Source organism: Oenanthe melanoleuca, chromosome 1, assembly GCF_029582105.1.
Source record: "Oenanthe melanoleuca isolate GR-GAL-2019-014 chromosome 1, OMel1.0, whole genome shotgun sequence".
Classification (NCBI taxonomy): domain Eukaryota; kingdom Metazoa; phylum Chordata; class Aves; order Passeriformes; family Muscicapidae; genus Oenanthe; species Oenanthe melanoleuca.
Window position 1 is genome coordinate 47,610,626 of NC_079333.1, and position 24,426 is coordinate 47,635,051.

The 24,426-nt window shown below is 41.5% G+C and overlaps 1 protein-coding gene across 1 annotated transcript in view; it reads right to left on the reverse strand.

Moving 5' to 3' along the window:
* Window positions 1–24,426, reverse strand: part of LOC130259361 (stAR-related lipid transfer protein 13-like) — a 283,596-nt gene that overhangs the window by 18,854 nt on the left and 240,316 nt on the right. Inside the window, 5 exon segments of the mRNA XM_056503592.1 lie at window positions 1,380–1,553; window positions 2,940–4,318; window positions 9,062–9,125; window positions 15,187–15,268; window positions 17,306–17,377. Of these exon segments, the coding sequence (XP_056359567.1) occupies window positions 1,380–1,553; window positions 2,940–4,318; window positions 9,062–9,125; window positions 15,187–15,268; window positions 17,306–17,377 (1,771 nt within the window).

Here is a 24,426-nt window from a genome sequence, read left to right on the forward strand (position 1 = left end):
TAAAAACTCATTTTAAATTACCTACTGAAGAAGTACAGTGTGTAACTCTACAGCTATTTACAGATCCTTTCTTAAAAATCCTTAGAGACTGATTATAACAACTGAAGAAGTATCTCTCGGGATAAAAACCCTGTACAAACAGCAGGACCTAGAATTTGCTGTATTCTAGTCTGCTTATTTGAAGTTGGGTGAGATTATTTGGGTAAGGTGAGATTCATTTCAGTGCAGATGTCAGCTAGCCACAAGGAGTACACCAAAGGAGAGCAGTGAAATGGGGATTAATCTTACTGAATTTTAGTTCTCTTATTAGAAAGAGTCAGCAGTCTGGACTACCTCTATATCCACTCTGGAGGGCGACCCAAACCCTCAGCCTTGGATATTATGGGCTGCTTTGGGATTGCCTGTATTTTTCCTCTCACCACAAACAGCCAACCTGACTTTTTCAGATTAAATTTATAACAGATTACTTTTTTAATTTTTCCTGATGACTGATGCCAGTGAGGTGAATCTCACATGTATTTATTGTATCTATTTTTCCATTTCTAAAGGAAAACTTGTTTTACATAGCTCATAGATTAATTTAGTGGGATTTTGGGGAGGTGCTTTTAGCATGAAAATCATGATATAAATATCAAGTCATACGGTATCTGGACTGGGTGCTTCAGTGTATTAGGGAAAGATTCTGTCATCCTTTCGATTATTTCTCAGATACTTTCTAACTTTTATATGTGCTCATTTCCATTTCTGGTGTACCTCAGTCTGTGGGGCCCACCAGGGTTTGTGTACCATGAAACATGCAGGTTTCTGTAGCCAGCTGCAGAAGGAGCCACACTGTGAGCATCCACATCCACGTGCCCTTCACTCCCTGAGTGACCAGGTAGCTGTCACATCTGCCAGAGCTGCAAGCTCCCTCTAACACAGGTCCAGGCCTAGGCTAAACCTGCATCTTTGATTTCTAGAGAAAAGTCCCATAGCTACTCTAACCCTTCTTTTAAAGCACAAAAAAAGCAGTAACAAACACATGAAGCAGCAGCTGTTTCTTTTCGAATCACCAAACGAATTCTTGGTAGTACTTCTTGTAAAATTTTCCTACTTTTTAGTCACTCTCTCCTACTCCAGTTTATTTTTCTGGAACTGTAGCATTGTTTGAAAGGCCAGGGTTGTCTCTTTGTTAGAGCACAGGAATGAAATCAGATTTCCAGGATCTATTTCTCTGCCAATAAGCCACTAGCCAACAATGGATTAAGAGGGACAGTTTCAAATCCTACACTTGAAGTCAATGGTTCCTTCTAATTGAATTTACTTACTAACAGAGAAACATAATTAGGAGGAACAATTTTCTTCTAAAGAGTCTCCTTCCTATTACCAGTGGTACTCACCAGGTCCAGCCATGTTTGTTTGACATGGAGTACTTTTCCATGATGGCAGTGAGACGAAGCAGAGAGAATTTCTGCAGTAGATTCAGCTGGGCTGCTGACTGGTTGCTGATGTGAAGCGATGCAATGGAGTGGCTCAGGCGGTGAGAGATTTGGAAACTATGCCATCGTAATTGCCTTTAGCAAAAGAAATGATAGAAAAATCAGAGAACTGCTTTTGTTGGGCAGAAAAGATGGTGTGCTGTGAGACAGGGCTGGGCAACATATAAACACACATAAACACATATGTAAGTGATGGCTTGTGGTGTGTCAACTGAAAGAAAATGTACCTTGGAGATAAAGACAACAATTTAGTCAATCTCTTTAATTTCTGAAATGCCCAAGTTTTGTCTTTTTAATATTAGATTCACAAGTGGCTGTAGGTCCTGTCCATATACTTGGGGAAGCAGTGCTGCCTGCTATGGTCTTTAGCCCACACACTTGCAACAGGATGTGGGAGATTTAGACACAAATGATCTTTGCCTGACTCAGAACTGGTATTTGACGCCTAGTCCCTCACCTCCCAGGGGACTGACCTGACCACCGAGGTATTTGGAGATGAGGTTCTACAAATATCTCTGCTATTAAATGCTGAAGGATTTTTTTGAAAAAGGATTCAACCCTGTGTCTCCTTAGCTATTGAACCACACACATCTTTTTACTCCAATGTGCTTTCTCCATATACTGGATTCATCAGAAAAAAATCCTCTGATTTTATTTTCTTGATTCACTAAATATAAATTCTGGCTCAAATCCTAAAAATTTTGGCACTGCTTATTTACTCAATAGTTTCTTCCAGTTCACTTTCACTTTTGTGGTGGTGGTGAGCAAGCACAGGCAGTAGCAAGCCATAGCACGGCAGAGTCCTCTATGAGGGTGTGATGACTGACAGCAGATCAGAAAATACCAGTATTATCAGGAATGCCAGCATCAGAACATAATAGGTATGTTCTCCCTGCTTTTGCACTTACAAAGCCACCCTACATACAACAGTTTAGACCCACAAAATCTTTTGCCCAGGACCATTGGTACTTGGCTCAACAGGAGCTCATCACTCTGACTTAAAACAGATCTGTAAACTATTAACAAAATTCCACTTTATAAAGAAGTCAATCGTTCACCATCATTTCATCCCATCCATCTAAGGGGCTGAGGCAGAGTAGGGAAGTTCTCTTTGAGCACAAAGGGACACATTTTTAAGGCAGATCAGTGCATTAAAAAAACGTGCAAAAAGTAGACAAATTAAAAATACATCCTACAACATGTACAGGGTCCCACTATGTAATCAATGGATCAAGGAATAAAAAAATGCCTTAGTTTGCTCTATTAAACCAATTCTGCATTGATTCCATGTAAGAATCTCTACAGCAGGATGTCTCCTCCCTCAAAATTCCCCTTTTCCCTGGGAAGTTCCCATCTCCATACAGGATGAGCACTAAAGTAATGGTACCCTGCTGAGAACCTCTTCCTCATAATAGTGCATTTCACAGTTAGTGGATTTGTGTACAAAATTTTGCTCCTTACCTGCTTGGCCTTGTGAGTGATGCTCCCACCCCAGAGTCTCTCCTGTCCCTAACACCAGTGGCTTCGGATTCATTCAGGGATGTTCCATCTCTGTCCATGTCGCTCGGCGTGGTCCGGCCATCAGACACAGAGTTTCCTTCAAAATCGAGAGTGATCTGCGTGGGTGACTGGAAAGGCAGGGATGGGGATTCCCTGGCTGACACATCACCAACCGGCAGACCTGGCAACACCTTCTTGGACCAGCCATCTACCACCTCCTGCAGTCCATTGACATGCTGCAGAATGTCATCTAACTGAGGAAAAAGGACATCTTTCTCTATGTCCAGGAGGTCCCCAGTACTAGCATACAAGTGGGAACCTGGCACATTGTCATAAATACTAATTCTGCTCTCTTTAGGACAGCAAGCCATCAGTCCGGATTCCTTTGGAGTAGAGCAGTTCTGCTTTCCCAAAGAGATGCTGCCTGTCCTCCAATTCACGCTGTTACTGTTGTCTGTGGGTGAGAGGCTTTCGATGGAAAGTGCCTTTGGGAAGGTCCCTGGCTTGTGATCCTTGGGAATGTGCACAACCAAGTTCTCTTGGGAATGAAATTCATTTTTGCGGTTTTGGTCCACCACTTGCCGTAAGGCTGTTCCTGCCAGAACATCCAGGTCCTCCAGGTACATCCCACCTCTCTTGTTTGCTTCATGGCATTTGCGCTCCTTCAAGCACGGCGTGCTCACCCCACTGCTGCTGTTTTCGGACTGACTGCTGTCACTGCTGGATTTGGCAGAAAAGGGAAGCCCTCTTTTGACTGAATCTTGCCCCAGATTTTGGAGATCGCCATTGACTATCTGTACACAGTGCATGTCTTTCAAGGATTTCGGCTCAAACTGAAGAACTGGTCCACTGATCTCCAAAGGACCTGTTCTTCCTGAGCCTTTTAGTTTTCCATGCACAGCCTTTGCTTTTAGTGTCTCCATGCGTTTTAGAAAGGTTTTCGCTCTGGCTCGTGTTGGATTTTCATTCTTCAGGCCGTCCTTGGGGGACAGGGCGGTGTTTATCGCCGTGGAGTCCTGCAGCAGGGTGCTTTCCACATCATGATGGGCAGGGCAGTCGCAGGTCTCCCTGGCAGCGCTGCTGGTGCCAGACTGACTCCTGTTGTCACTGCCCCCGCTGCTCTCGCTGTGGATCGATGAGACCTCAGGCTCGCTCAGGTCTGTAAGGACGCTCTCACTGCTCGTCGTGTTTTTCATTTTAATGTCCCCAGAAGAGCCATGTCTGTCAGAGTGGTGAAGCAAAGCGTCAATGTCGTCCACCCGAGACCATCGTCTGCTGGTTCTTTGGAAAGTCCATTTATTACTGATAGCACAGAGGTCTTCTTCATCTGAATCTTCACTCTGGAAAAAAAGCAAGTGGCACATGGTGAAACTGTGTGCTTTAACTCGATATTTGAATTAATGCGATTGGGCTGCTCCAGGTGAGCAACAGGCAACAAAGTCTCTCTGAAGCAAGTTTATGGAAGACTGGTCACCAGTCCTTTCATAACACCCTCTTTCATTTAATTGTAAAGACTGCAAACACCTTAACAAGAAAGGAATATAAGCCTGCTCCATGCTAGGAGTCCCACTGACACATCTTGGCTTCCATGGACTGCCTGTGCTCTGAATTGGGCTGATTTCCACAGTGACTGTTTAGGAAAAAAAAGTGTTTTGAAAGGCCAAAGTAAAGGAATCCTGATTTGTAGGGATGGTGTTAAGATACACATGATAAAGACAGGGAAGTAGCTGAGTACTATAGCAATGTGAGCTATTTAAAAATCCAAGACAGCAAATATCTGGTGCTGCACGTAGTTTTGCAGTGAGAACTAAATAAACATCTATAAATTTCACAGGCCAGATAGATCTAAAAAGATTTATGTTTCAGGAACATAACTACAGATAAATAACCATGATGCTTAAAAGAACAATAAAAAATAATATTTGGCAGTATTGTTTAGGGTGTGTCTGAGTGCAGGCAAAGGAAAGCAGAGAAGGCAGCCATGGGGCTGTGGGCAGGGGGAGCAGCCAGGCTGGGATGGGGCAGCATCTGCAGCTGAGGTGAGCTTTCCTACAGTGGCAATCACTGCCTTCAGTGCTGTCACCATCAGAGGCACCCCAAACTTGATGCCCCACTGTCTGGCTTCCTCCAACTCCTCCCAAGGCAGCAGCAGCCCCACAGCCCTTCCTGGTCTCACCCCTCAGCTTGAGACATGCAGAGCTGTGCTTATGTTTAGGCAGCACCAGGAGCTACTCTGCAATGCAGAGAATGTGTGCCTTGAAAAAATATTATATAAAAAACTTCACCCTATGACATTTTTCTCATCTGTTTGCTCAAACAAAAAAGATACATCTTCAGCATGAAGCCCACAGTTGCTAACGAGTACCCTTTCTCTGACTTTGAACCGGACTTAGACTGCATTATTCTTTTCATTTGTTTTAAAGCAGAACAAACTAACTTCACCTACATGACATCCAAACAGCTCTTCACATTCTTGGAAGCAGTATGAAGGCAGTAAAATATGACAGGCTGTCAGACTAAAATGAGGTGCTAAACCAGAAAGACTATTTTGGGACTGGAAAAATTCTCATTTTAAAAGTCTATTATTAGAAGTATTTTTATATGAAGTTTCGATGGTAAAGTTATCTCCAATCTCCGACTAGATCTTTGCTGGCCTGTCTAATTGAAAAATGTAAACCAAATTTTACAAGAGTGCCCAAAACCTTAAAAAATGTGAAACCTCAAAAGCTGGAGATTGGGATCAGCAGCGTGCCAGGTCTCACTGATGCCATAAACTTTTGCCAGTTTATCACTTCAAGTCAGCCAGATGTTTTAGATCACGTCCAAACCATAAAATAAAATATAGCTGTGAAATTTTGCGCTTAGGCATTCCTCTTTCTTTTGTTAACGTTGAGGAGTGCAGTGCTCCTGTGAGTGTACACGAATGAATGGAGATCCTCACTCTGTGGCTTGTTTGAGGGAAAAATTGAGCACCTAGTGAAGTATGAGGGAAGGGGCTAAAAAAGGCTAGTACTGCTTTGGCCACTTTGTCTGCAGGGAAAAAATGGCACATCAGACAGCTCTACCTTTGTTTTAACTTCACAACTTGCTGTATGCATACATGGACCAAAGGACTGCACAGCCTCAGAAACTTAAAAATCCATTTATTGTGGTCTTAGTGGAGCCACAAAGTGGATATTTTAAAAACCACAAGGGTATGTACTTTTAAATATTTAGCAGTGGTAATTATATCTACAAAGCATACCACTGCTGAAGCGTTGGTGGCACCAGCCAATAGGATAAACATATTTTTAAAATTTGTTCTACATTGCAATATGCCAAAGGGACCTTAAAGAAGATTCTTGGCTGACACAAATCCCTGTGGCTGCACTGACATTACTGTATGAGCTGACAGGATTTAGCCTGTATTTTCTACAAGCTGGAATTGATTAAAGTAGCCAAAGTGGTAGAGACATTGCAAAAAACATCAAGAAGGGAGCACAGAGCAGAAGACAGAAATAAAAATAAATTCAGTGGTAAATATACTTTAAATCAAAAATTTGTGGTGGTTTTTTTTGGTTTTTGTTTTGTTTGTTTGTGTTTGAGATTTATTTTTTTTTAGACAAAGAAGAGATGAACAGAAATGGTAGTAAACAAGTTTTGCCTCTAACCACAGCAAAGACAAGATTACATTTTGCCCAAGAATCACTTAGAAAATGCAGAGGCTTTTCAGTGTCAAAATTTGCAGCTCAATTAAATAAAGGCTTATTTTTGGATTCTTTTTAATTGATAAAGAAACATGCTTGTGTTTCATCAGGAGCAAATCGGGCAAATATGAAATGAAATATCTCGATGCTGAAATACTGCCATGGTGACTCACTACAAATTCAGCTGCAGTGTGAGTCCTATGACATACTGTGCTTTTCTTTTGATGAAATCAGTAGAAATTCTGGAAGCCATGAACATTCTGAATGACCCACTGTTCTTGTCAGATATCTGAGTGTCCTGACAAAAAAAACTGTCCCCCCAAAAAAAATGTTGAGAGCACTCAGCCCACCCACATGTCACCAGTTAGGGGGACAGGGGATCAAGAGAAGGTCTGAAAGCAATGATTCATCTGACACAGGCAGAGCAGACATTTTGGAGCAGTGACTGTATATTCCTACTGACCTGGGGTGAAATCAAGTGCACAGCTTTGGAGCACATTCAAAAGTCCAGTTAATACCATTATGTTTGGAAAGATGAGAAGGGGCAAGTTTCTTGAGGAGTGACTGGTAACATTTGCCAAAGAGAAAGAGGTTTTGATTCACAGATTTGTCACAGCTGATTTAAAATAATACAGCTTTTTGACTGAGGGTGTACTTGCCTGAAATACAGAGGGATGCTAACAAAAGGCAAATAGTGGATTTATTTGCAGTGGAATTCTGCCACATTTTTCCAGCTGGGGGCAGGAATTCTCATAAATCGACAGCTGCAGAAGGCAGTTAATCCAAGGGTAATCTCTGTCTGTCCAAATCGCTTACAGACAGATTTGCAACACATACAGGAGCATTTCTGTTTGCATCCTGATGGAGCCAAGGGAAGACAGCAGCCCTCAGTGGGGATGGTCTGGGTGGGACAGTGGGCAGTGGGGAACGCTCATGCTGTGCTGGCTTTCACAGGAACCTTGCCTGGCAATATTTTGGTGAATCACTCAAGCAACTGAGCTAGTCCTGTGCATACCTGCTCTGCTGAAGCTCCAAAGCAGGCTGATTTTGCATTTCATTATTCAGATCACCATAGAGACTATTAGGAAAGGCAGTATCTACAGCAAAAGATTTATTTAGTTTGGTGATCAATCTCAGACTCAGTTTCTGGCTTTTACACTTGCATTTACATTTCCTCCTGTCAGCAGGCTCTCCCTCTTCTCTCACCCATATTCTCTTCTGCTTTCAGTTGTTCTGCATCTGTGGACTAAAATCTCCTCTGAGTCCTCTTTGTCTACATTTTTCTGTGCTCAGCTTCTCTGTGGCCTTGTGCAGGTATGGACTCAACTAGCTTCTGTCCCCATGAAAGAGTACCAAGTAGGGACATGTCTCTTCCACCACAAATTAATGGTCATCTGCAAGGAGAGCAGCTGAGGACTTCATTCAGAACAGGGAGGAGTGGCAGCAAAAAATTAATGAAAAACAAACATAAATCCTCCCTTTTTAATACAACATAAAACCCAAGGCAAGAAAACCCCCTGATGTAGTGAAGTCCCTGCAGCTCCAGAGAATGGACAAAATAGAAGCTAAAGAGGCTAGTACACAGAGGAACAAGTAGACATGTGCCATAGCAGGATATCTGGACATTAAAACCATCCTCTGTTCAAGTTCCCTCAAACACTGAATAGACTATGATGAGACTGAATTTGCAAAGACATCAAAAATGCAGCTCCTGGAGGCAGTTTTTAAAAAGCACTAAACAAACACTCTAGGAAGGAAAAACAGAAACCAAGATTTCTCAGAGCTGACAACTACCACGGTACAACACTCAAGGGCTTTGGGGAATTTGTGACCAGAAAACCAAACGTTCAACAGTTAATGCTGGACATGTTACAAAACTCTCAAAATCAACAGTCTGTTTCTGCAGCCCTCACTGAAGGCCTTTATGCTCAGATAATTCCTGTGTTACACAGCAGCTTGTGAGGATGACAGAGTTTATTTTCATATTCTTAACTGGAAGGAGTCAGTACAAGAAACAAAGAAAAGCTGTTATTTTCATCTGAGGAGCTTCCATCTTTTTCTGAACAGGATTTTCCACTGTGTATTCATATGGCATTGACAAACAACAAGCCAGTCTAATGAACCTTTACTGTCTTTTCACCCACTAACTTTAATTGCACACATGTAGAGATAAAGTACTATGTGAGCCTTTCTAACACACGTAGTATTTACTTACAGTTTCTACTCTATTTATCATTTAAAGGTTCAACAATTCACTTTATCATGCATCCAGATAATGCTGATATGCATGTTCAAAGTAAAATAAACTTAACTCACTTTTAAGAGCATTACTGAATCAAAGGCTAAATTGGGGTGGTCTTATCACAAAAGCCGGTATATTTGATGAAGTTCCCTTACCTTTTTTCTTTGGAGGTTCACATCGAGTTTCATTGAGGCGCACTTGTTCAGTGTGTTCAGTCGTCTACAGGGCAAAGAAAATTCAAAAGATTAGCAGCCTCTGACTAAAGGGCATGATTTTTTGCAAGTTCAAAACATTTTCTCTTATCTTACTGCATATAACAACTTCAGAAAGGTTACTGGTCATCTATTCCAGCTGTATGGCCATTGCATGAAAAGGGACCCTTAGTTTCACTTTACTTGACAGTCAGGTTTGATAGATTGCTTTTAATTCATGGACATTTCCATACTTAGCACAGGAAACAACTATAACCAAACACCTGTGATAGCTGGGGAAATGACAAGAGAAGGATATGACTTGCCTTATGCAGGACTGTAACGTAATTGGTCTAAAAGGGGGATTTCAGAGCACTGGTGAAAGACCAAACAAAAAACCAACTGTAGTTCCTCACTCCTGGCAGTTGGCACATCCTTAAAAAAGTTGACATTAAGAACTTCTAGCTGCTACTTAAAAGTTTTTCCAAAGCCAATAGTTTCTTTTCTCCTGTCTGTGGATCTTATACACAGGTTAACACACCCAACATATAACAAATCTAACATTTTAAAATAAATATTTTTAGCTTTTTTTTACCATCAGTTCATACTGATGTTACAAGAGTTTCTGTATGGTTTCTGCTCCTTAAATCCAAAGCTATCCTGTGATGACAGTGAGTTGAAATGACAATCTGCGTATGTGTATGTGTATGTGTGTGTGTGTGTCCATCTGCAAGGACAGCCAGAGGACAAGTAAACATGCTCTTTCAATAGAGAACCTACTGTGGTAATGATAATTGATTTGGTTTTATTTATACTGAAAGATCCTGATCCATTAAACCATCCAACTTCTAAAAGCAGAGTCTCCAAGTTAAATATGTTTCATTTTGAAAATTTTCCATATCTAGGACTGCATTTCAAAATAAAGGGAGGCAGAGTGAGAAAGCCACGTGTCCACAGCACTCCTCTGTTGGCTGCCTGCATCTCCTGTATCTTTACAGCAAGACCCGTCTCTGTTGATTTTGGGTCATAGGGAGAGGCCTCCAATTTCCAGAACTTAACATTTGAAATGCATGTGGGAAGTTACAAGGACACATGAAAAAAGTATCAGATCAATAATATACTCTTTCACATAACATAAGAAGATTATGGCATTAACATATTCCTCTGTACATTCTAATATTAGAATACCTTTCAAATTGCCACCACTAACAAAGAATTGACCCACCAAATGTGGATTTTCCTTAAAAAAAAAAAAAAAAAATCCCTCTCAAATATCACCTGCTCATATGTAGATTGAATATTCCTCTCTAACTCAAGCCAATAAATCCGTTATGCTGCATCAGAAAAGTCCTGTGCTCATGGTATTAATTTGGGTATAATGTATGCACAAGCACACTCTGCATTCATGATAGCAATGATGAAATAAATTCCAGGGTTTGTGGCTGTGTTGCTGTATCTGCAGCCTTCTGCCCACAAATCTTCTTCTGGGATTACATCTATTATTGCAAAACTCCTCTTTTGCCCAAACACAGAATTTCTCAATCCAAAGTGGCATTTTCTTGGGGCCCTGGGGCTGAATAATGTTCAGTGCTTCTTTCGAGCACAAAATGTTTAAATGTGTCTATCGAAATCAATTCCAAATATACAGAGGCAGACACATTTTCAAAGGACTCCAGCCCAGCTTTCTATCTTTGGGGACAGCTTCCTCTGAGTGGTGAATATTGGCTAATATTGGAGTCCCTGCACCTCTTTGTCAGCTGGCCTGTGCTGAAGGGAAAAGTCTGTAGCTACATTTCCACACTTGCTCCACCAAAACCAAAACTACTTTTACTGGGCGCCAGGGAGTTCAACCCTAGGTTTTAAATTCACCCCTCTACAAAACATTGGTATGTTTTCTGGGCCTCCGCCAGGGCTGTAGAAAGATTTGCCAGTGAAATTAGAGAACTAATGATCATATTTGTGAGTTTGACTGGTACTAACAGCTCAAATCAAAGTCAATCTGTTTTAGCTTCTTTCGCCCTTATTGATGTGCCAGTGGTGGCAGAAAGTTTTTCTCATCAGTTTAAAATCATCAGACAACTGACAGCCAACTTCTCAGCAAGTCTTTTGAAAATTAAAAAAAAAAAACCCAGAAGTTTCTGGCTACAAAGGCTGTCACCAATGTCCCAGCTGAAGCGAGAGGAGCACTACACTTTTATGCCATTGCTTAAAAATATGGGAAAAGAATGCCTGGTTTGCAATGTTAGCAAAACACAAAGTCTGGACTAGAGAAAAGGCAGGGAAAAACACCATTAAATAAACACAAGAGAGGAGGCTATATAAACCCCAAATAATCTAGGATGCATTTGAAAGTGTATCTGGAAATTTATGCATTGTTCAGGGAAAGACTGCAATACATATACTACAGCAAGTGTTTCAGTGATGTTAATTTTATTTCTTCTCCAGAGCATCACATGTAGTTTAACATTTTGAAATAATTCTTTAAAAAGCCAGAAGAGATATTCAGGTGCCCAAACAGATGTTTCTGGCGCTATTTTAGACCCTCTGGAGTATCAAGCCTGGCCTTCAGCTGCTGCAGGTACCTTGGTCCAGACAACATGGAGAAGTCTGGGCTATCTGAGGAGATTTAAGATGGCCACAGGCATAAGTCCTTAGGGCTCTGAATCCCAACCCCAGTGCTGTAATTCTTAACTCTTAACACAGAAGTTCTTCAGAAGCAGGAAATCTCCAACTCTTGCATCCTTTATAGCACTGAGCAGTGTTTACAAATAAATACAAGCTTGTAGCTATGCAGGCCAGCTGGAAAACCTTGTGGGGTACCTGTTGTCCTGCTTTAAAGGCAAGCCAAGGGAGAGGGAGCAACCCAAGCAATATGGACAGCTCAAATTTTAAGAGTTTGGTTTAGGAAACTAGGTATGTTATATACTTGTTCTTCATGTTCTTAGTCACTGTATTTACATGAACACAAAAAGTACAACGTGGCTTGGCTTCTCCTTCTCACCCTCTTATCACAGCAGCCACAAAAGTTCCCAGAGCAGAATTGGTTGCTGCTATTTTGGAAGCGACACAGCTATAAAATTTTCATGCTCAATTATTGTTTTGGCAGGCTGACAGCATTTGCCTGGCAATTCTCTATTGTTCATTACTCAATAAAATCTGAGTGGAATCTCTTGATAGATATGCCTCTAACTCAAAGCTCTCAAATTTGGCTTTTACTCTGCCAGATTTTCAAATTATATTGTAAACAGCAGGAATGTTAGAATATCTCAAAAATGTCACTGAAATCTTTTACAACAGGGAGTCTTAGACTTTCTGACTAAAATACTACCAGCTGCCTTTAAAAAAGATTCCTTCTCATTTGTGTCTCACATTGTCTGGTGTACTTCAATGCCATAGGAAAACTGATTATAAAATGAGACTGAGAGCCTGATTTCAACCCACAAGAGCAGAGAAATTCAGTGTTTATGCTATTACTATTCAGAGCTAAAACTGCTCAAACTGATTATCCATGCTGGCATTTCAGCTTTAAAATCTTCCCAAAAAAATGAGGAGCCCATTTTGCTCAGCGCAATGTGCTGAATGCACTATTAGTCAGTGTGATGGCTTGGTCACACATAGCTTTAAGGGCAAATTTGAATGTTTGAAGAATGGAAGTTTGACTGCCAGCTTGGGAATCTGTGCACACAGATTTTTAACCTTCTCTTTCCTCAGAGTGCATCACAGTCTGCAGCTCTCATGTTGTACATTGACACCTTGCAGTAACACCATCACTGGGCAAAGGAAGGGCAGAGAATAGGCCACAGTGGTCAGTTGAGCTATGAGGATTTCCATTGCACTGGAAAACTTGGAAAATGCTGGTTTGATAGCTCATAGAGTAACAAAGCTGGCACTGGGGGCAGCAGCTGACACTGTTCACTGTTCTGGTGAATCTGAATCTTGGCATTTGGTACAATGGCTTTTTATGGCTTGCTTTCAGTGAAGGGTATGAAGCTTCTGAGTTACATTGAATTAAATGTCTGCAATCTGAAAACATAACCTGTACAAAATACTTGTATTTCTAATATTGTGAGGAGCTATTAGTTTTTGAGATCTAACCTGTTTAAAAACTCCCAACTAAAATTCAAGTAAACAGGTTGTCTTCTGGATAAAATAATCACAGAAAAAAAAAGTTACAAAGTTATAAACCCATTTATCTTTAATATGTGGAAATATTTGTGTCTATGCTTGTCCCTTGATTGTCCCTTGATTTAGGCTAATGTTAAGCATCTTTTCCCCATGAGTGCATCTATCCAGCTGCTAGTTAATTTTCCAAACCCTCATATTTTAATAAAAGAAAAAACCCTCAACCCAACCAAGTCTCTAGCTTCTCAGCTTGCAAAATAATCCTCATAAATCTATCAGCATAGAGCAACTGTAGGTGTGTCTGTGAGTCCACAGAGCAGTTGGAGGAGCAAGAGATGAGCTGTTCCCATTTTTAGCGGTGTAGGTGTTGGATGCGTGGTGACCACTGTAGCAACACCATTGCCAATTACTCCACAGAAGAATGATTAGGGAGAGTCACAGAGCTATGAAATGGCTCACTGTTTTCTCTCACAAGAAAGGGGCAGGAGCAGACATCATTCTTGCATTTCTAATGGTCCTTCAACTTCGTGGTAAAGGGCAGAGGGGATGAGATCTTAATCTCCTATCTCTATCACTTTCCAGTTCCCAAACTGCAGCAAGCATGTCTTCCATCATATCAGACTGAAGCAGGGGGATGTACATATGTATGGGAGGGAGGTTTCCTAGGTGTGGGCATAGCAATCTCTCTCAGCAAGCAGCACAGAACAGCAGTGGATCAAGTCTGCAGTTAATTCTGCTCTCAGGCATCTGTGAGAGACATCTCTGGAGAATCCAAGTCTTTCCTACTGATTTATCTTCAGACACAAAGGCTATTACAGAGAGAAAGAGAATATTCTGTTCCCCATAGCCATAATAGACAGCACGAGAAACAAGAGATCTCGCTTGCAGCAAGGGAGTTTTGGGAACGCAATCTGAGAGCCTTGCCCAGAAACTACCTGGATCTGCCAGGAAGGGAGGCATAGCCTGGAATGGAGAGGTGGACTAGATGAAGTCTCTTCCAGTCATATTTTTGGTGATTCTCAGAAACCTTCTCTGCATTCCTTCACCACAAAATCATTAATCCTTGCAATGTACAGTATGATGTGGAACAGCATCTCCTAAAGCCATCTCTGATGACTTTAGCCACAGTTGCAGAAGGGGAGATAAAGTCTTTGTCCAATTATCTTGATGTTGGTGCTGTGAAAGTTTCCATAACATGTAATGAAGCCTGCTTGGTTAAGGGCCAGATGCTCCTTTGTCCTGACTTAAAGAGGAGAGGAGCTGAACCCAGCTTGAGCTGAGCACAGGGGAAAGAAGAGGGGAACAATGTCCCTGCAATGTGGTTTTGCAAAACTGCCACAGAATTGCTGTGTCTTGAGTCCTGGGGGACAGGACTTGAGCAATGCAGTACAGTATATTCATCACAGGGTATGAAAAGCAAGATAAACAGCAAACACAGGATCTCTGGGAGGGGCAAAGCACTCATCAGTTGTAGCATCTGTAGTACTGGGGGTCTGTGCTACTGGGTCAGGTCTCACTTCTGTTACTGGTGCCAAATGAGAGTACCAAGGGAATCACAGCAGCATGAAACCCGTGCCTGCTGCCAGAGAAAAGGGCCTGCAGAATTCTCTGCAATGAAGTTTAACCTTTTTTTTGCTGGACTTAGATGTAAGAGCAATTAACATGCACCTCAGATGTGACTCTCATTTATTCAAGGTTTGCTTGCACTACTGCTAGTTCCTAAAAAGCATCTGTTTCAAATCCATTGGATTTGGGTCTTCTCAAATCATGTGGTGCTTTCTGTGAGTGTAGTGGGTCTCCTACTGCATCATCTTCTGTAAGAAAAATTAACTCAGAGTGGTGACATTATAGATCTCATCACTTAATGCACCTGGACAAGCACCCATATCTACTGCTGCTATGCCAACAGTTCAAAAATCAGCTCATGATTTTAAATTACCAGAAAATAAACTCTGAATGTTATTTACCTGCAAAGAGGTTCTACAAGGTCCTTGTCAAGAAAATCATGATCTTTCTTTACTGCAGCAATGTCAATGGGAAACCGTGAGTCTGTAAAAGGAGACACAATATTAAGATGACTGCTTGCTACTCAAACGAAAATACATTTCTATATCTAAATTGCTTTGCAATTGCTTGCTCACTGAAATCTAGTATGACCAATTTCACTCAGCTCTGGTTCCCTTCCAGCTGTATCTGTGACCCTTTCCAACATGATATTGGTTTTTTTTCTGTTAAAGCTATAGCTGAACATCCAGTGCATTAGAGTGACAGCAAAATAATTTCATTTTGGCTTTAAAAAATACTCACCTGTTAACTGTTAATTTTAGCATCTTGCACAAATGGATGAGATCAGGGAATTATCACCACACTTACTTTATCTACATGAGCAACAAGGTTTTCCTTTTTCATTACAATGACTTAATGAGTTATTTGCTAGACAGACTTTGCCCAAGCCCCAGAAATGTTCTGTACTTTTTTGTTTTTAAAACAGATCCAAATAATGATGATTTCAGACAGAGAGTTACTCAAATAACAGACAGAAAAAAAACCCCATAAAAACCACCAAAACTGAATTTTAATCCCCAATATTAGCTAAAAAGGCAGAATAGCATGCTGGAAGCTGACATTTGTAATGAAAAGAGACACAGCTCTGTAACAGTGGGACAGGTTCCAGTGCTGTGGCTGCTCTCCAGACTGCCCTGCCATGCTTAGGTACCTCAGCAGGACACTGGGATACAGGAACTTCAGCCAGCATTTTCAGACATTACTGCTCAACACTGACATAATAGATGCCTGAGGAAAGATCCTTGTTTTTGGAGACATAGACTGTCTAGAGCACATTTTGACTGCATGGGAACTGCTGGAGCCCAGCACAGGTTGTATTTTTGGAGAGAACACCCCTTTGAGTTAAGCAGGCAGCAGGTGCTCCTTTGTCTGGTGGAGTCAGTATCTAACATACTCCAAATACAAGCAGACACAAAAGTGCTACTGGCTACCCAGGGACTGTGGTAGATACACACTTGTGTCAGTTTTGGTCTGGCAGGCTTATTAGTCTTAGTTCCTTGCTGGATTTAACAGTCTGACTGCCTCCTGTGGAGCCACCTGAGCATCTCTGAGTGGTTCCCTGTCCCCAGGCACCTGAGCAGCCCAACAGGACCCAGCACCTGAGCCCTGATGGAACTCAGCTGGCTATGGGGGGGTCCTCAGCATCCCACTCCCTGCCATCCTCAGCCCTACCCCAGGGGAGGGATGGCATCTGAGCTGACTCCCTGCAGACTTGGCTCCCACCCACGAGGCTCCTTGGCCCTCATTCCATGGATCTGTGCTGCCTCCAGACTCATGCTGACCCTGGAAGGTGTCCAGAGGTGTTTGGCAGAGCTGCCTTTTGGCTAATAAGCCCGAGTGGGCCTGAGCTGGCTCCGTGTGTCCAGCAGGGAGAACATGCATTTTGGGAAAAATGGGGCTCAGCCACAGTTTCCCTCTCAGCATCGAGCTGGGGAGAGCAGGAAAACCCAGCTCCAGTCCCCAAACTTCTACTGAGCACAGCACAGTGCAATCACTCACCCTGCCCTCAGGGACACTGCTTCCCTGGGCATGGACCTTGTACCTAGGAAAGGGACACCGCCTTTTGCACTGAGTTAGCACTGAACTATCAGCTTTTCTTACTTTGCAAATGTGAAGTGCAACTCAGATTACTCATTTTTGGTAACTCTGCAGAGTTTTCAGTCTTACTTTTGGCATGATTGAGATTTTCAATAACTTCTAGTGTTTTAATCTTATTTCAGGCACAGTTCAGAAAGCCTTTAGAAAACAGACTCATGTTTTTGGATATTTTGTAGCTGTTTTTGTTACCCTTTAGGGTTTACACAAGCTATGTCCCTTTTTTCTTTTTTAACTTCCCATGGCTACGAGGATAAGAATCCTACTTTTCTTTATGCACTGGTATGACTCCAGCAGCTGAGGCTTTGTGAAGCATCCAGCCATGGCCATAACTCAGTCAAATGTGGGGTTGGCCGACTGCAAACTCTCCTGGCAGGGGCCCAGAGCACTTTCAGAACCACACAAAGAGGAGAAAAACCTACTTACCCTCATAGAACTGAGCATATTGGGGAAATCCAGCTGCACGTAACCAGTCACACGCTTCCTTTGCTTCAATTTCTGAGCAAAAAGAGGAAAGAGAAAAAAAGTTCACACTTTGTTATTTTGAATTGGAAGTTCTTTCAATTACAAAGAAATAACAAAGAAATTTGGTAGGATATATTTGCTGCTGTCATCACTCTGAAGCATACTTTATAGCATGAGAAGAGAGTCCTTCTAAGAAATCTGCCCATCTCCCCAGGACCCTGGGGTGCACAAAGACTCTTGGTGGCTGGGATGAAGTGTTAACCATCTCCTTGCAGCAGAAGTTGCTCAGCCAGCTTTGTGGCTCTGTGATCTACTCTCCCCCAAGGGTAAGTTGCTGGCAAGAGGTGAAGATGGAGCAGGGTGAAAATGAAGTGACATGGGCCAGGCACTGTGTTCTTTCCTGTTCTGACATTTCTGGTGGAGCAGAATGCCATGTGAAATCCATAAAAAGCTCTGCCAGGAAAACCCCAGTGCAGATGTCATGATACTGAAGGGACAATTGCAGGGGCACCTCTATTTTTCCCAAGCTCCATGGGCTCATATCCTGGAAAGCAGTGTGCTGGGTCCAGCTCTCCCAGCACCTGCACTGCCTGCATGGCAGCTGCTCCCGGACCAGCTGGGGGAACAACTGAAAACAGGCTCATCCACACAAATGTGGGTTTCAGAGGAAACCTGGGAAACATCTCTTTGCTGCCTAAACCTAGATCAGGATCTACCACTTGAACAGCTTTGGTTTACAGGATCAAAGTCAAAGCACATATCTGTACCTCTTACATTTGCAAAGCACAAAGAACAGAGCATGCAGGTGTTGAAGAAAGTAGACATTTTATGTAGCTTATTAATCAACCTGAATGAACCAGTCAGGGGTTTTGGCACATTTGTGGTTGTAAAATCTAGGAAGCCATAATACAAAACCCTAACTATAAAGCAAACAATGGAACTGGGAAACTATGATCAGGCTCAGTTGCTCTTCTGCATATTTTGCCTTGGGTGGGAAAAAAAATCCACTTGTAAATCAGTTTTTTACTAAAATGCATTTTTATAGGTAAGAGATGCTGGCCTGAACTTTTGCCCGTGTAATTCTGTTCAGATCACTCATTACACCCTTAATGACTTTACCCACTGAAGCTCACTATAAAATCTGCTTTGAATATACTCTGCAGTATGTGACCCACACACCTTTCTGATCCCCTAAATAATGAATCACACCAGCAAATTTTGTAGCAGAAATCAAAATTCAGAATACAAGGTCTACGTATCAAAAGCTCAATTTCCCGAAGGCAATTAGACAGCCAGGAACAGCTCCACAATGGTCCCAATCATTAGCAGTGCTGAAAAGGATTTACCACAAGGTCTTCATTTGCTTTGACATCAGTTCATGTCAAGGCCAAAAAACGGAGTATGAAAGTACATTCAGTTCTTGACACTGCACAAAAGAATAAGCAGCTTACATAAAACGTGGCTCTCACTACAGCACATCTGTGTGCTGAAAGCACATCTCTATTATGTTCCACTTAGACTATTTCTATTAAATGCTTGGAAAAAAGACAAGTCTTTATACTTTTTTTCTTTTGCTTAATTCAATCTCATGAAACACAGACAAATCAATCCCATTTCAAAATGTATTTTACAGCTCAGAACAGCTGTACGTACATTCTAGCTTCATCTGGCCTGGAAACACAACTGACAGTGGCTGTGGGTGATGGAGAATGCTACCATTTAATGCTCTTATATGCTTATCATATTTCAATGTTTTTTTGCAGTTGGCTGCTCAGAGGAGCTTGCTGAGAAATATTCCTGCAGCCCAAACGAGATCTAAAAAATCTCAGGTTGCAAGGGGTGAGTAATTATAGGAAATAACCAAGAAAGTAGATGTCACTATTTTGTGAGTTTTTTATTTTTTGTAGTGCTTTTTGTTTGTTTTTTACTTTTTTTTTTTTTTTTTTTTTTTTTTTTTGTGAGGTTGTTAGCAACACACTGTATTCAAATGTATATCAAATATCATTGACTGATTAACTTCTGCCTTCAAAACTTTGACTCTATATCCTCCATGAAGGCATTTCTGGGGAGTATTCTCGTTTTCTGAATGACTACCTCAGCCTTGAGTAAGATTTGCTAAGCTTCCAGGATACTGGGTCTCAAGACACATATCAGCTCCCAGTTCCCTCCCATATCTCTCTTTCTGGTCCTATTCAGGGGACAGCAGAAGGAGAGAAGTGCACCAGGCTGCTGGCACAGTTCAAACCATTACTTTGCTCATACAAGTGTGTTCCCACTGGCTAAGGGCACCTGTTCCAGTCATTCCCCTTTTGGTCCCTTACTACAATTAAGGTTAAAAGGCACCAAACAAAGGATTCACTTCTCAGCAGGCATCAAAGGTGATTTCTACTATTCTGACCTGGGCATGTAACCCAAGTTATGCTTCAAAATGCAACACAGATGCTTTTATTACTGCACACTGCAATGTTTGAACAATATTTTCACATGTTAAGTTTAACCTTCTCTCTTTGTGCCCACATCCTAATACTTGCTTTTTTTACTTCAGAGTGAAACATTAGTGAAGATTTCTTTGGGAAGAGAAGTGCAGTACCAAAAAGACTTCTGTGGAGGTGTCAATGAAGGGTGGTAGAAATACTTTTGGCAGTGTTGTCCCAGCACTGTTCCCATGTCCAGGCTAAAACAGGGGTTGGATCCTGCCTGCAGCAGATGCACTGTCTTGGTGCAACACTGAAGGACTTGGAAAACCACATGTGTTCACAGGTGGCACCAAATCAGTTTTCAAGGCAGTTTCTCATGGTGAGAAGTGTGATTTCAGAGAGGACATGGCTCAAGGCTGGCAGGAGGCACAGTTCCTCCACTTCCTACCGGAGCCACCACTGACCCACAAGCAGCATCTCCCTTGGCAGGACCAAAAAGTCTGCTTGCCCCAGCACACCTGATGGTGGGTTTGTCCTTATGGACTACTGTTCTGCTCTGTGGCTGGAAAAAAAATAGGGATAATTTGTCTACTGCTTTCCAGCTGCTTGGGCAGCAGTTAACAACAACCATTAATTATTAAGGCTAGATAATAATTCAGTCCCAAATATTGACAACTGTCAGTATGTCTCACAGGACTTGAATTCTAAGGAGTTTTTTTCAGTTTCTAATTGAAGCTTGGAGGAAAACAAATTTCTCTTTTCCATTTCATTTTTCTACCAGTAGTGAGTTATAATTCAGAGCAAAATGAGGAGAGAGGTTCACTCAGGAAACGTGACAAGTATTCAGAGCACAGCTGGGTCTTGTCTTTGAGTCCATCTCTAGTATTAAACAGATTTGAGCTTATCTCCCACAAACCATGTGGCTCTGGATGTTCTGGGGCTGAAATGGAGACAGTTGTTTCCCATCTCTCCTGCTCTTCCATCTCTTTCTCAGATTCTTCACAAACCCCTTTGTTTCTGCCCAACAGCAGACAAACAGCTGCCACCCAAGGGGACATCCTTGCCCTGCCTATCCAATGCCTGTTTCCCTTTGTGCCACATCAGCTCAACCTTCAGCTCAACCCCCTAAGCTTGGAGGGTGGAAAACTAACCTTCCAAAAGTGAGAATGGTCTGCTGTTGGATTAGGAAACTGACCCAAATCCTCTAAGGGTTCTGTTTAATCCATGTTAGCTGCATTATAACAAGCCCAAGAAAGCCAAACCACTGGAACAGTCCTTCTCTCACATGAAGGAGCACAGGAGAACTGTCTAAAAAGTTGTTTGGAGAAAAGCTCTGTCAAGAGAAACTCATGTAAATAAATTAATTTTCTGGCTTGGAATCTTATCATCACCTACAAATATCAATGTTAAGACCTAGTTACTAACTATAGTCCTTTTCCTGTCTAGATACCAGTATTTCATCTTATTTCTGCCTTTCTGCCATTGTCCCTGTCTCTTCTACCTTCTGTTTTGGCATTGCTTTTTTTTTTTTAAACTAAATTTTTATTTAAAATGCAGATGTCCCTTTGCACAATGCAGTGAAAGATTTAGCAACTAGAATAAATAAGGTATATAATTACTCCATCTATTGTGTCTATGTTAATTTTATGTGATAACCTTTATTGTTCATCTTCTGTAACAAATCACTGTTAATGTTCACCTTAGTATTCCCCCTGTATTGCCCACCACTTAAACCTAATTTAAAAGGTTCAGACAAAATATCTGGGAATGAGAGACAAAATGATTAAACAAGGAATTGGAAAGAAGTGCATTTTACTGTGCAGCCACACCAGTAAGCAAGTGGTTATTCTGGTGTTACTAGCCAAAGGTTACATCAACTTTTGGTCCTTGTCTTACTCTTTCCTGCAAGAGGAGAAAAATTGCTGGGATGAGTTTGTGTTACATCTTCCAGAAAAAAATCTACCTGGCATTCTAGGGTCACTTTGGAGGCTCAGCTCAACCCAGGATTGTAAAATGCCTTTTACTCCCAGGGGACTTCTTTACTCAGGGGACTTCTATGAAAGGTAGATCAGAGAACACTCCTGGGGAGTAAGCACTGATGGTGTCTTAGACCTGAGACATACTCCAGGCAGCTGTAGACACTGAGACAGCCTTTTCTCACAGGTCCTGATGCATCCCTTGTGTCTCATAAACCTGTCAAGTCACCAACAAGCAATGTCACCACCCTGATGCCTTCCCAGATGAGGGAAGATGGGCTCTTTAGAAAAGTTCAGCTCAGGCTGAAGCTGTATGAGAACAGCTCTTGCATGTTTCAGCTTCTTCTTGCAGCTCAGTCTGAGATAATTCAATGGCTGCCATTACTCTCCTGGCCCTGTATTCATAGTCTTTTAGGATATTTATCTATGCTACTCTTCTTGTTTTACAGATGGGGATTTAAAGCACTTCAGAAGTACATAAGCAAGTTAGAGGTAAGGTTGGTGGGAATTAGATGCCTGACACTTATCTGGCCATAAAAATAGGGTTATGCCACTCCTCAGTTACCCTTAGAAATCTAGTCTGGACAATCCGAATTCCAAATTTCTGATACTTAAATGCATCACTCTACTATCCCTGAGCTATGATGTAACACTAAAGGCTGTTAGATTTCCACTGAGTGGCATTTGCAAAGCTTCTTCAGAGCTCAGGAATTAGATTACAGTGGGGTGTAAGGGTGCTAAATTGGAGAGAACAGGAATATATCTGTAAATACGAGAAAAGATGACTTTTCAACTCACGTGAGAAATACACAGTAAAACAAGAGCTCACACGTGAACAACCTGGTCTAGTGAAAGGTGTCCCTGCCCACTGCAGGGGGGTTGTAATCTTAAGGTCCCTTCCTGTGGTTTTATGACTCCATGATTTACAGCTTGCAAGGAGCAGGTTAATACCTTAATTACTGTATTATCATCCCATTTCACTAGTGCAAGCAATTGGTGTAGAGCATGGAAAAATTAAACTTGCCAGTTTCCCTAAGGAAAAAACCCCGTGCAATTTAATAAAGACAGATACAATTTTCAGTAACCTTTCATGCTTTTAGGTAGAGGTCTGATGGTTTACCCCATCCCCATCCACTCTGTAGGACTTTTCCAGAATAATTCTAATAATAATGCAACAGCAATTGTATCATGCAGCTGTAAAATTACCATTTATAGTACAAATATGTAATAAATAAAATAAACCATAAGCATACAATAAATTTATGTGTTTTACTGCACTATGGTTTATAGTCGTCAATAAATCCTGATAATAAGGTTTTCAAAAGTGGAATTTCATTCGAATTATTTTATATCATGCCATATAATTAGTGTTAGAGACAAGGTTATGTTTTGCAAGGAAGGCAAAAATAAAACTGTCAAAGTGTTATTTTAATAGTCCTAAACCTTTTGTGGAATATTGAGGTACTAGTAATATTGGAATAAAATATAGACCTTTTAAACTACTGTGGCTAAACAGAATTTAAATGTCAATAGAAAAATATCTTTCATGAGCAGTTCCTTTATGTGTAACTCTTTACCCTCGGTGAATAATAGTCAAATGATGTCCATTCATGCTCTGACTTCTTAGAGAAGTTGAAAGTGAGAAGCCTGATTATTTATGGACATGAAAAACAAAATAAATCTTGTATGCTGAGAGATTAAAAGAGTGTGACTGTTTACCTTGGAGAGCAGATGAATACAGAAAGGTTATGCTACAAGGGTATAAAATCAGGGTAATACAAAAATAGGAAATTAAGAACTACCATTCACTCTACACACAGCACAAGGCACGGAGATTAATAAAAAATAAGGAATAAAAAAGAAGGAAGGCAATCTGAACTGATATTGACACAGGACACTGGTATCAAGAGACAAGTTGGAGCTGGAATCTTATCTGACTACTCACTGCTACCACCACAGATTTGGAAAAGAATTCTCCAGAATGAATAAATGAAACCAAGCTAAAGAGTGCTATGAAAAGGCTTTTTCCTGGTTAGATGATCAGCTTATACAGCTTTTCCTTCTGAGCTACTGACACTTCTCTTACTCAGACATAGCCTGGGATTGTATAAAATGCTTCTTTCAATGATTACAACAATTATTTGGTTCTCTACTGCAACCAAATTCTGCACAGCCCAGCTGGGAGACTTCTCACCAGCCTTTTATCCTCAGCAAGGCTGCATTTCCCAAGAAAATTATTGTTATTCCAGCAAGGAGTTAGGAAGCTATGTCCCCCTTGGGTGAATGGATTATGCTGAATTCCTTTCCCAAATTAATGGGATACTGGTAAAACTGGTAGATCTGGCATTTGTAGCAGGTTCATCAAGCACAAAACTCAACAGGTCTGGGAGCAATGTCTGCATTAGTATTTTTTACATCTAGGTATCATCAGAGCTAGGTGTACAACACAGTGGGTTTCCTCATGCAAATAACAAGAAGGTGGCTGTGCAAACAGCAAGAGGGAAGTCAGAGTTTGCAGTGCAGGAGTGACCTTTGTGCAATGTGCTACTCCACATGCTCTTTAAGCTGAGAGGTGAATTGCAGGGGCCACTGAAGCAGCCAGCACACCAAGTCAGCAGGCATGCAGGGACACAATAAAGACCTTAGGAGTAGGAAATGTCCTGAGGGATTCTCACTTCAGAGCAATTAG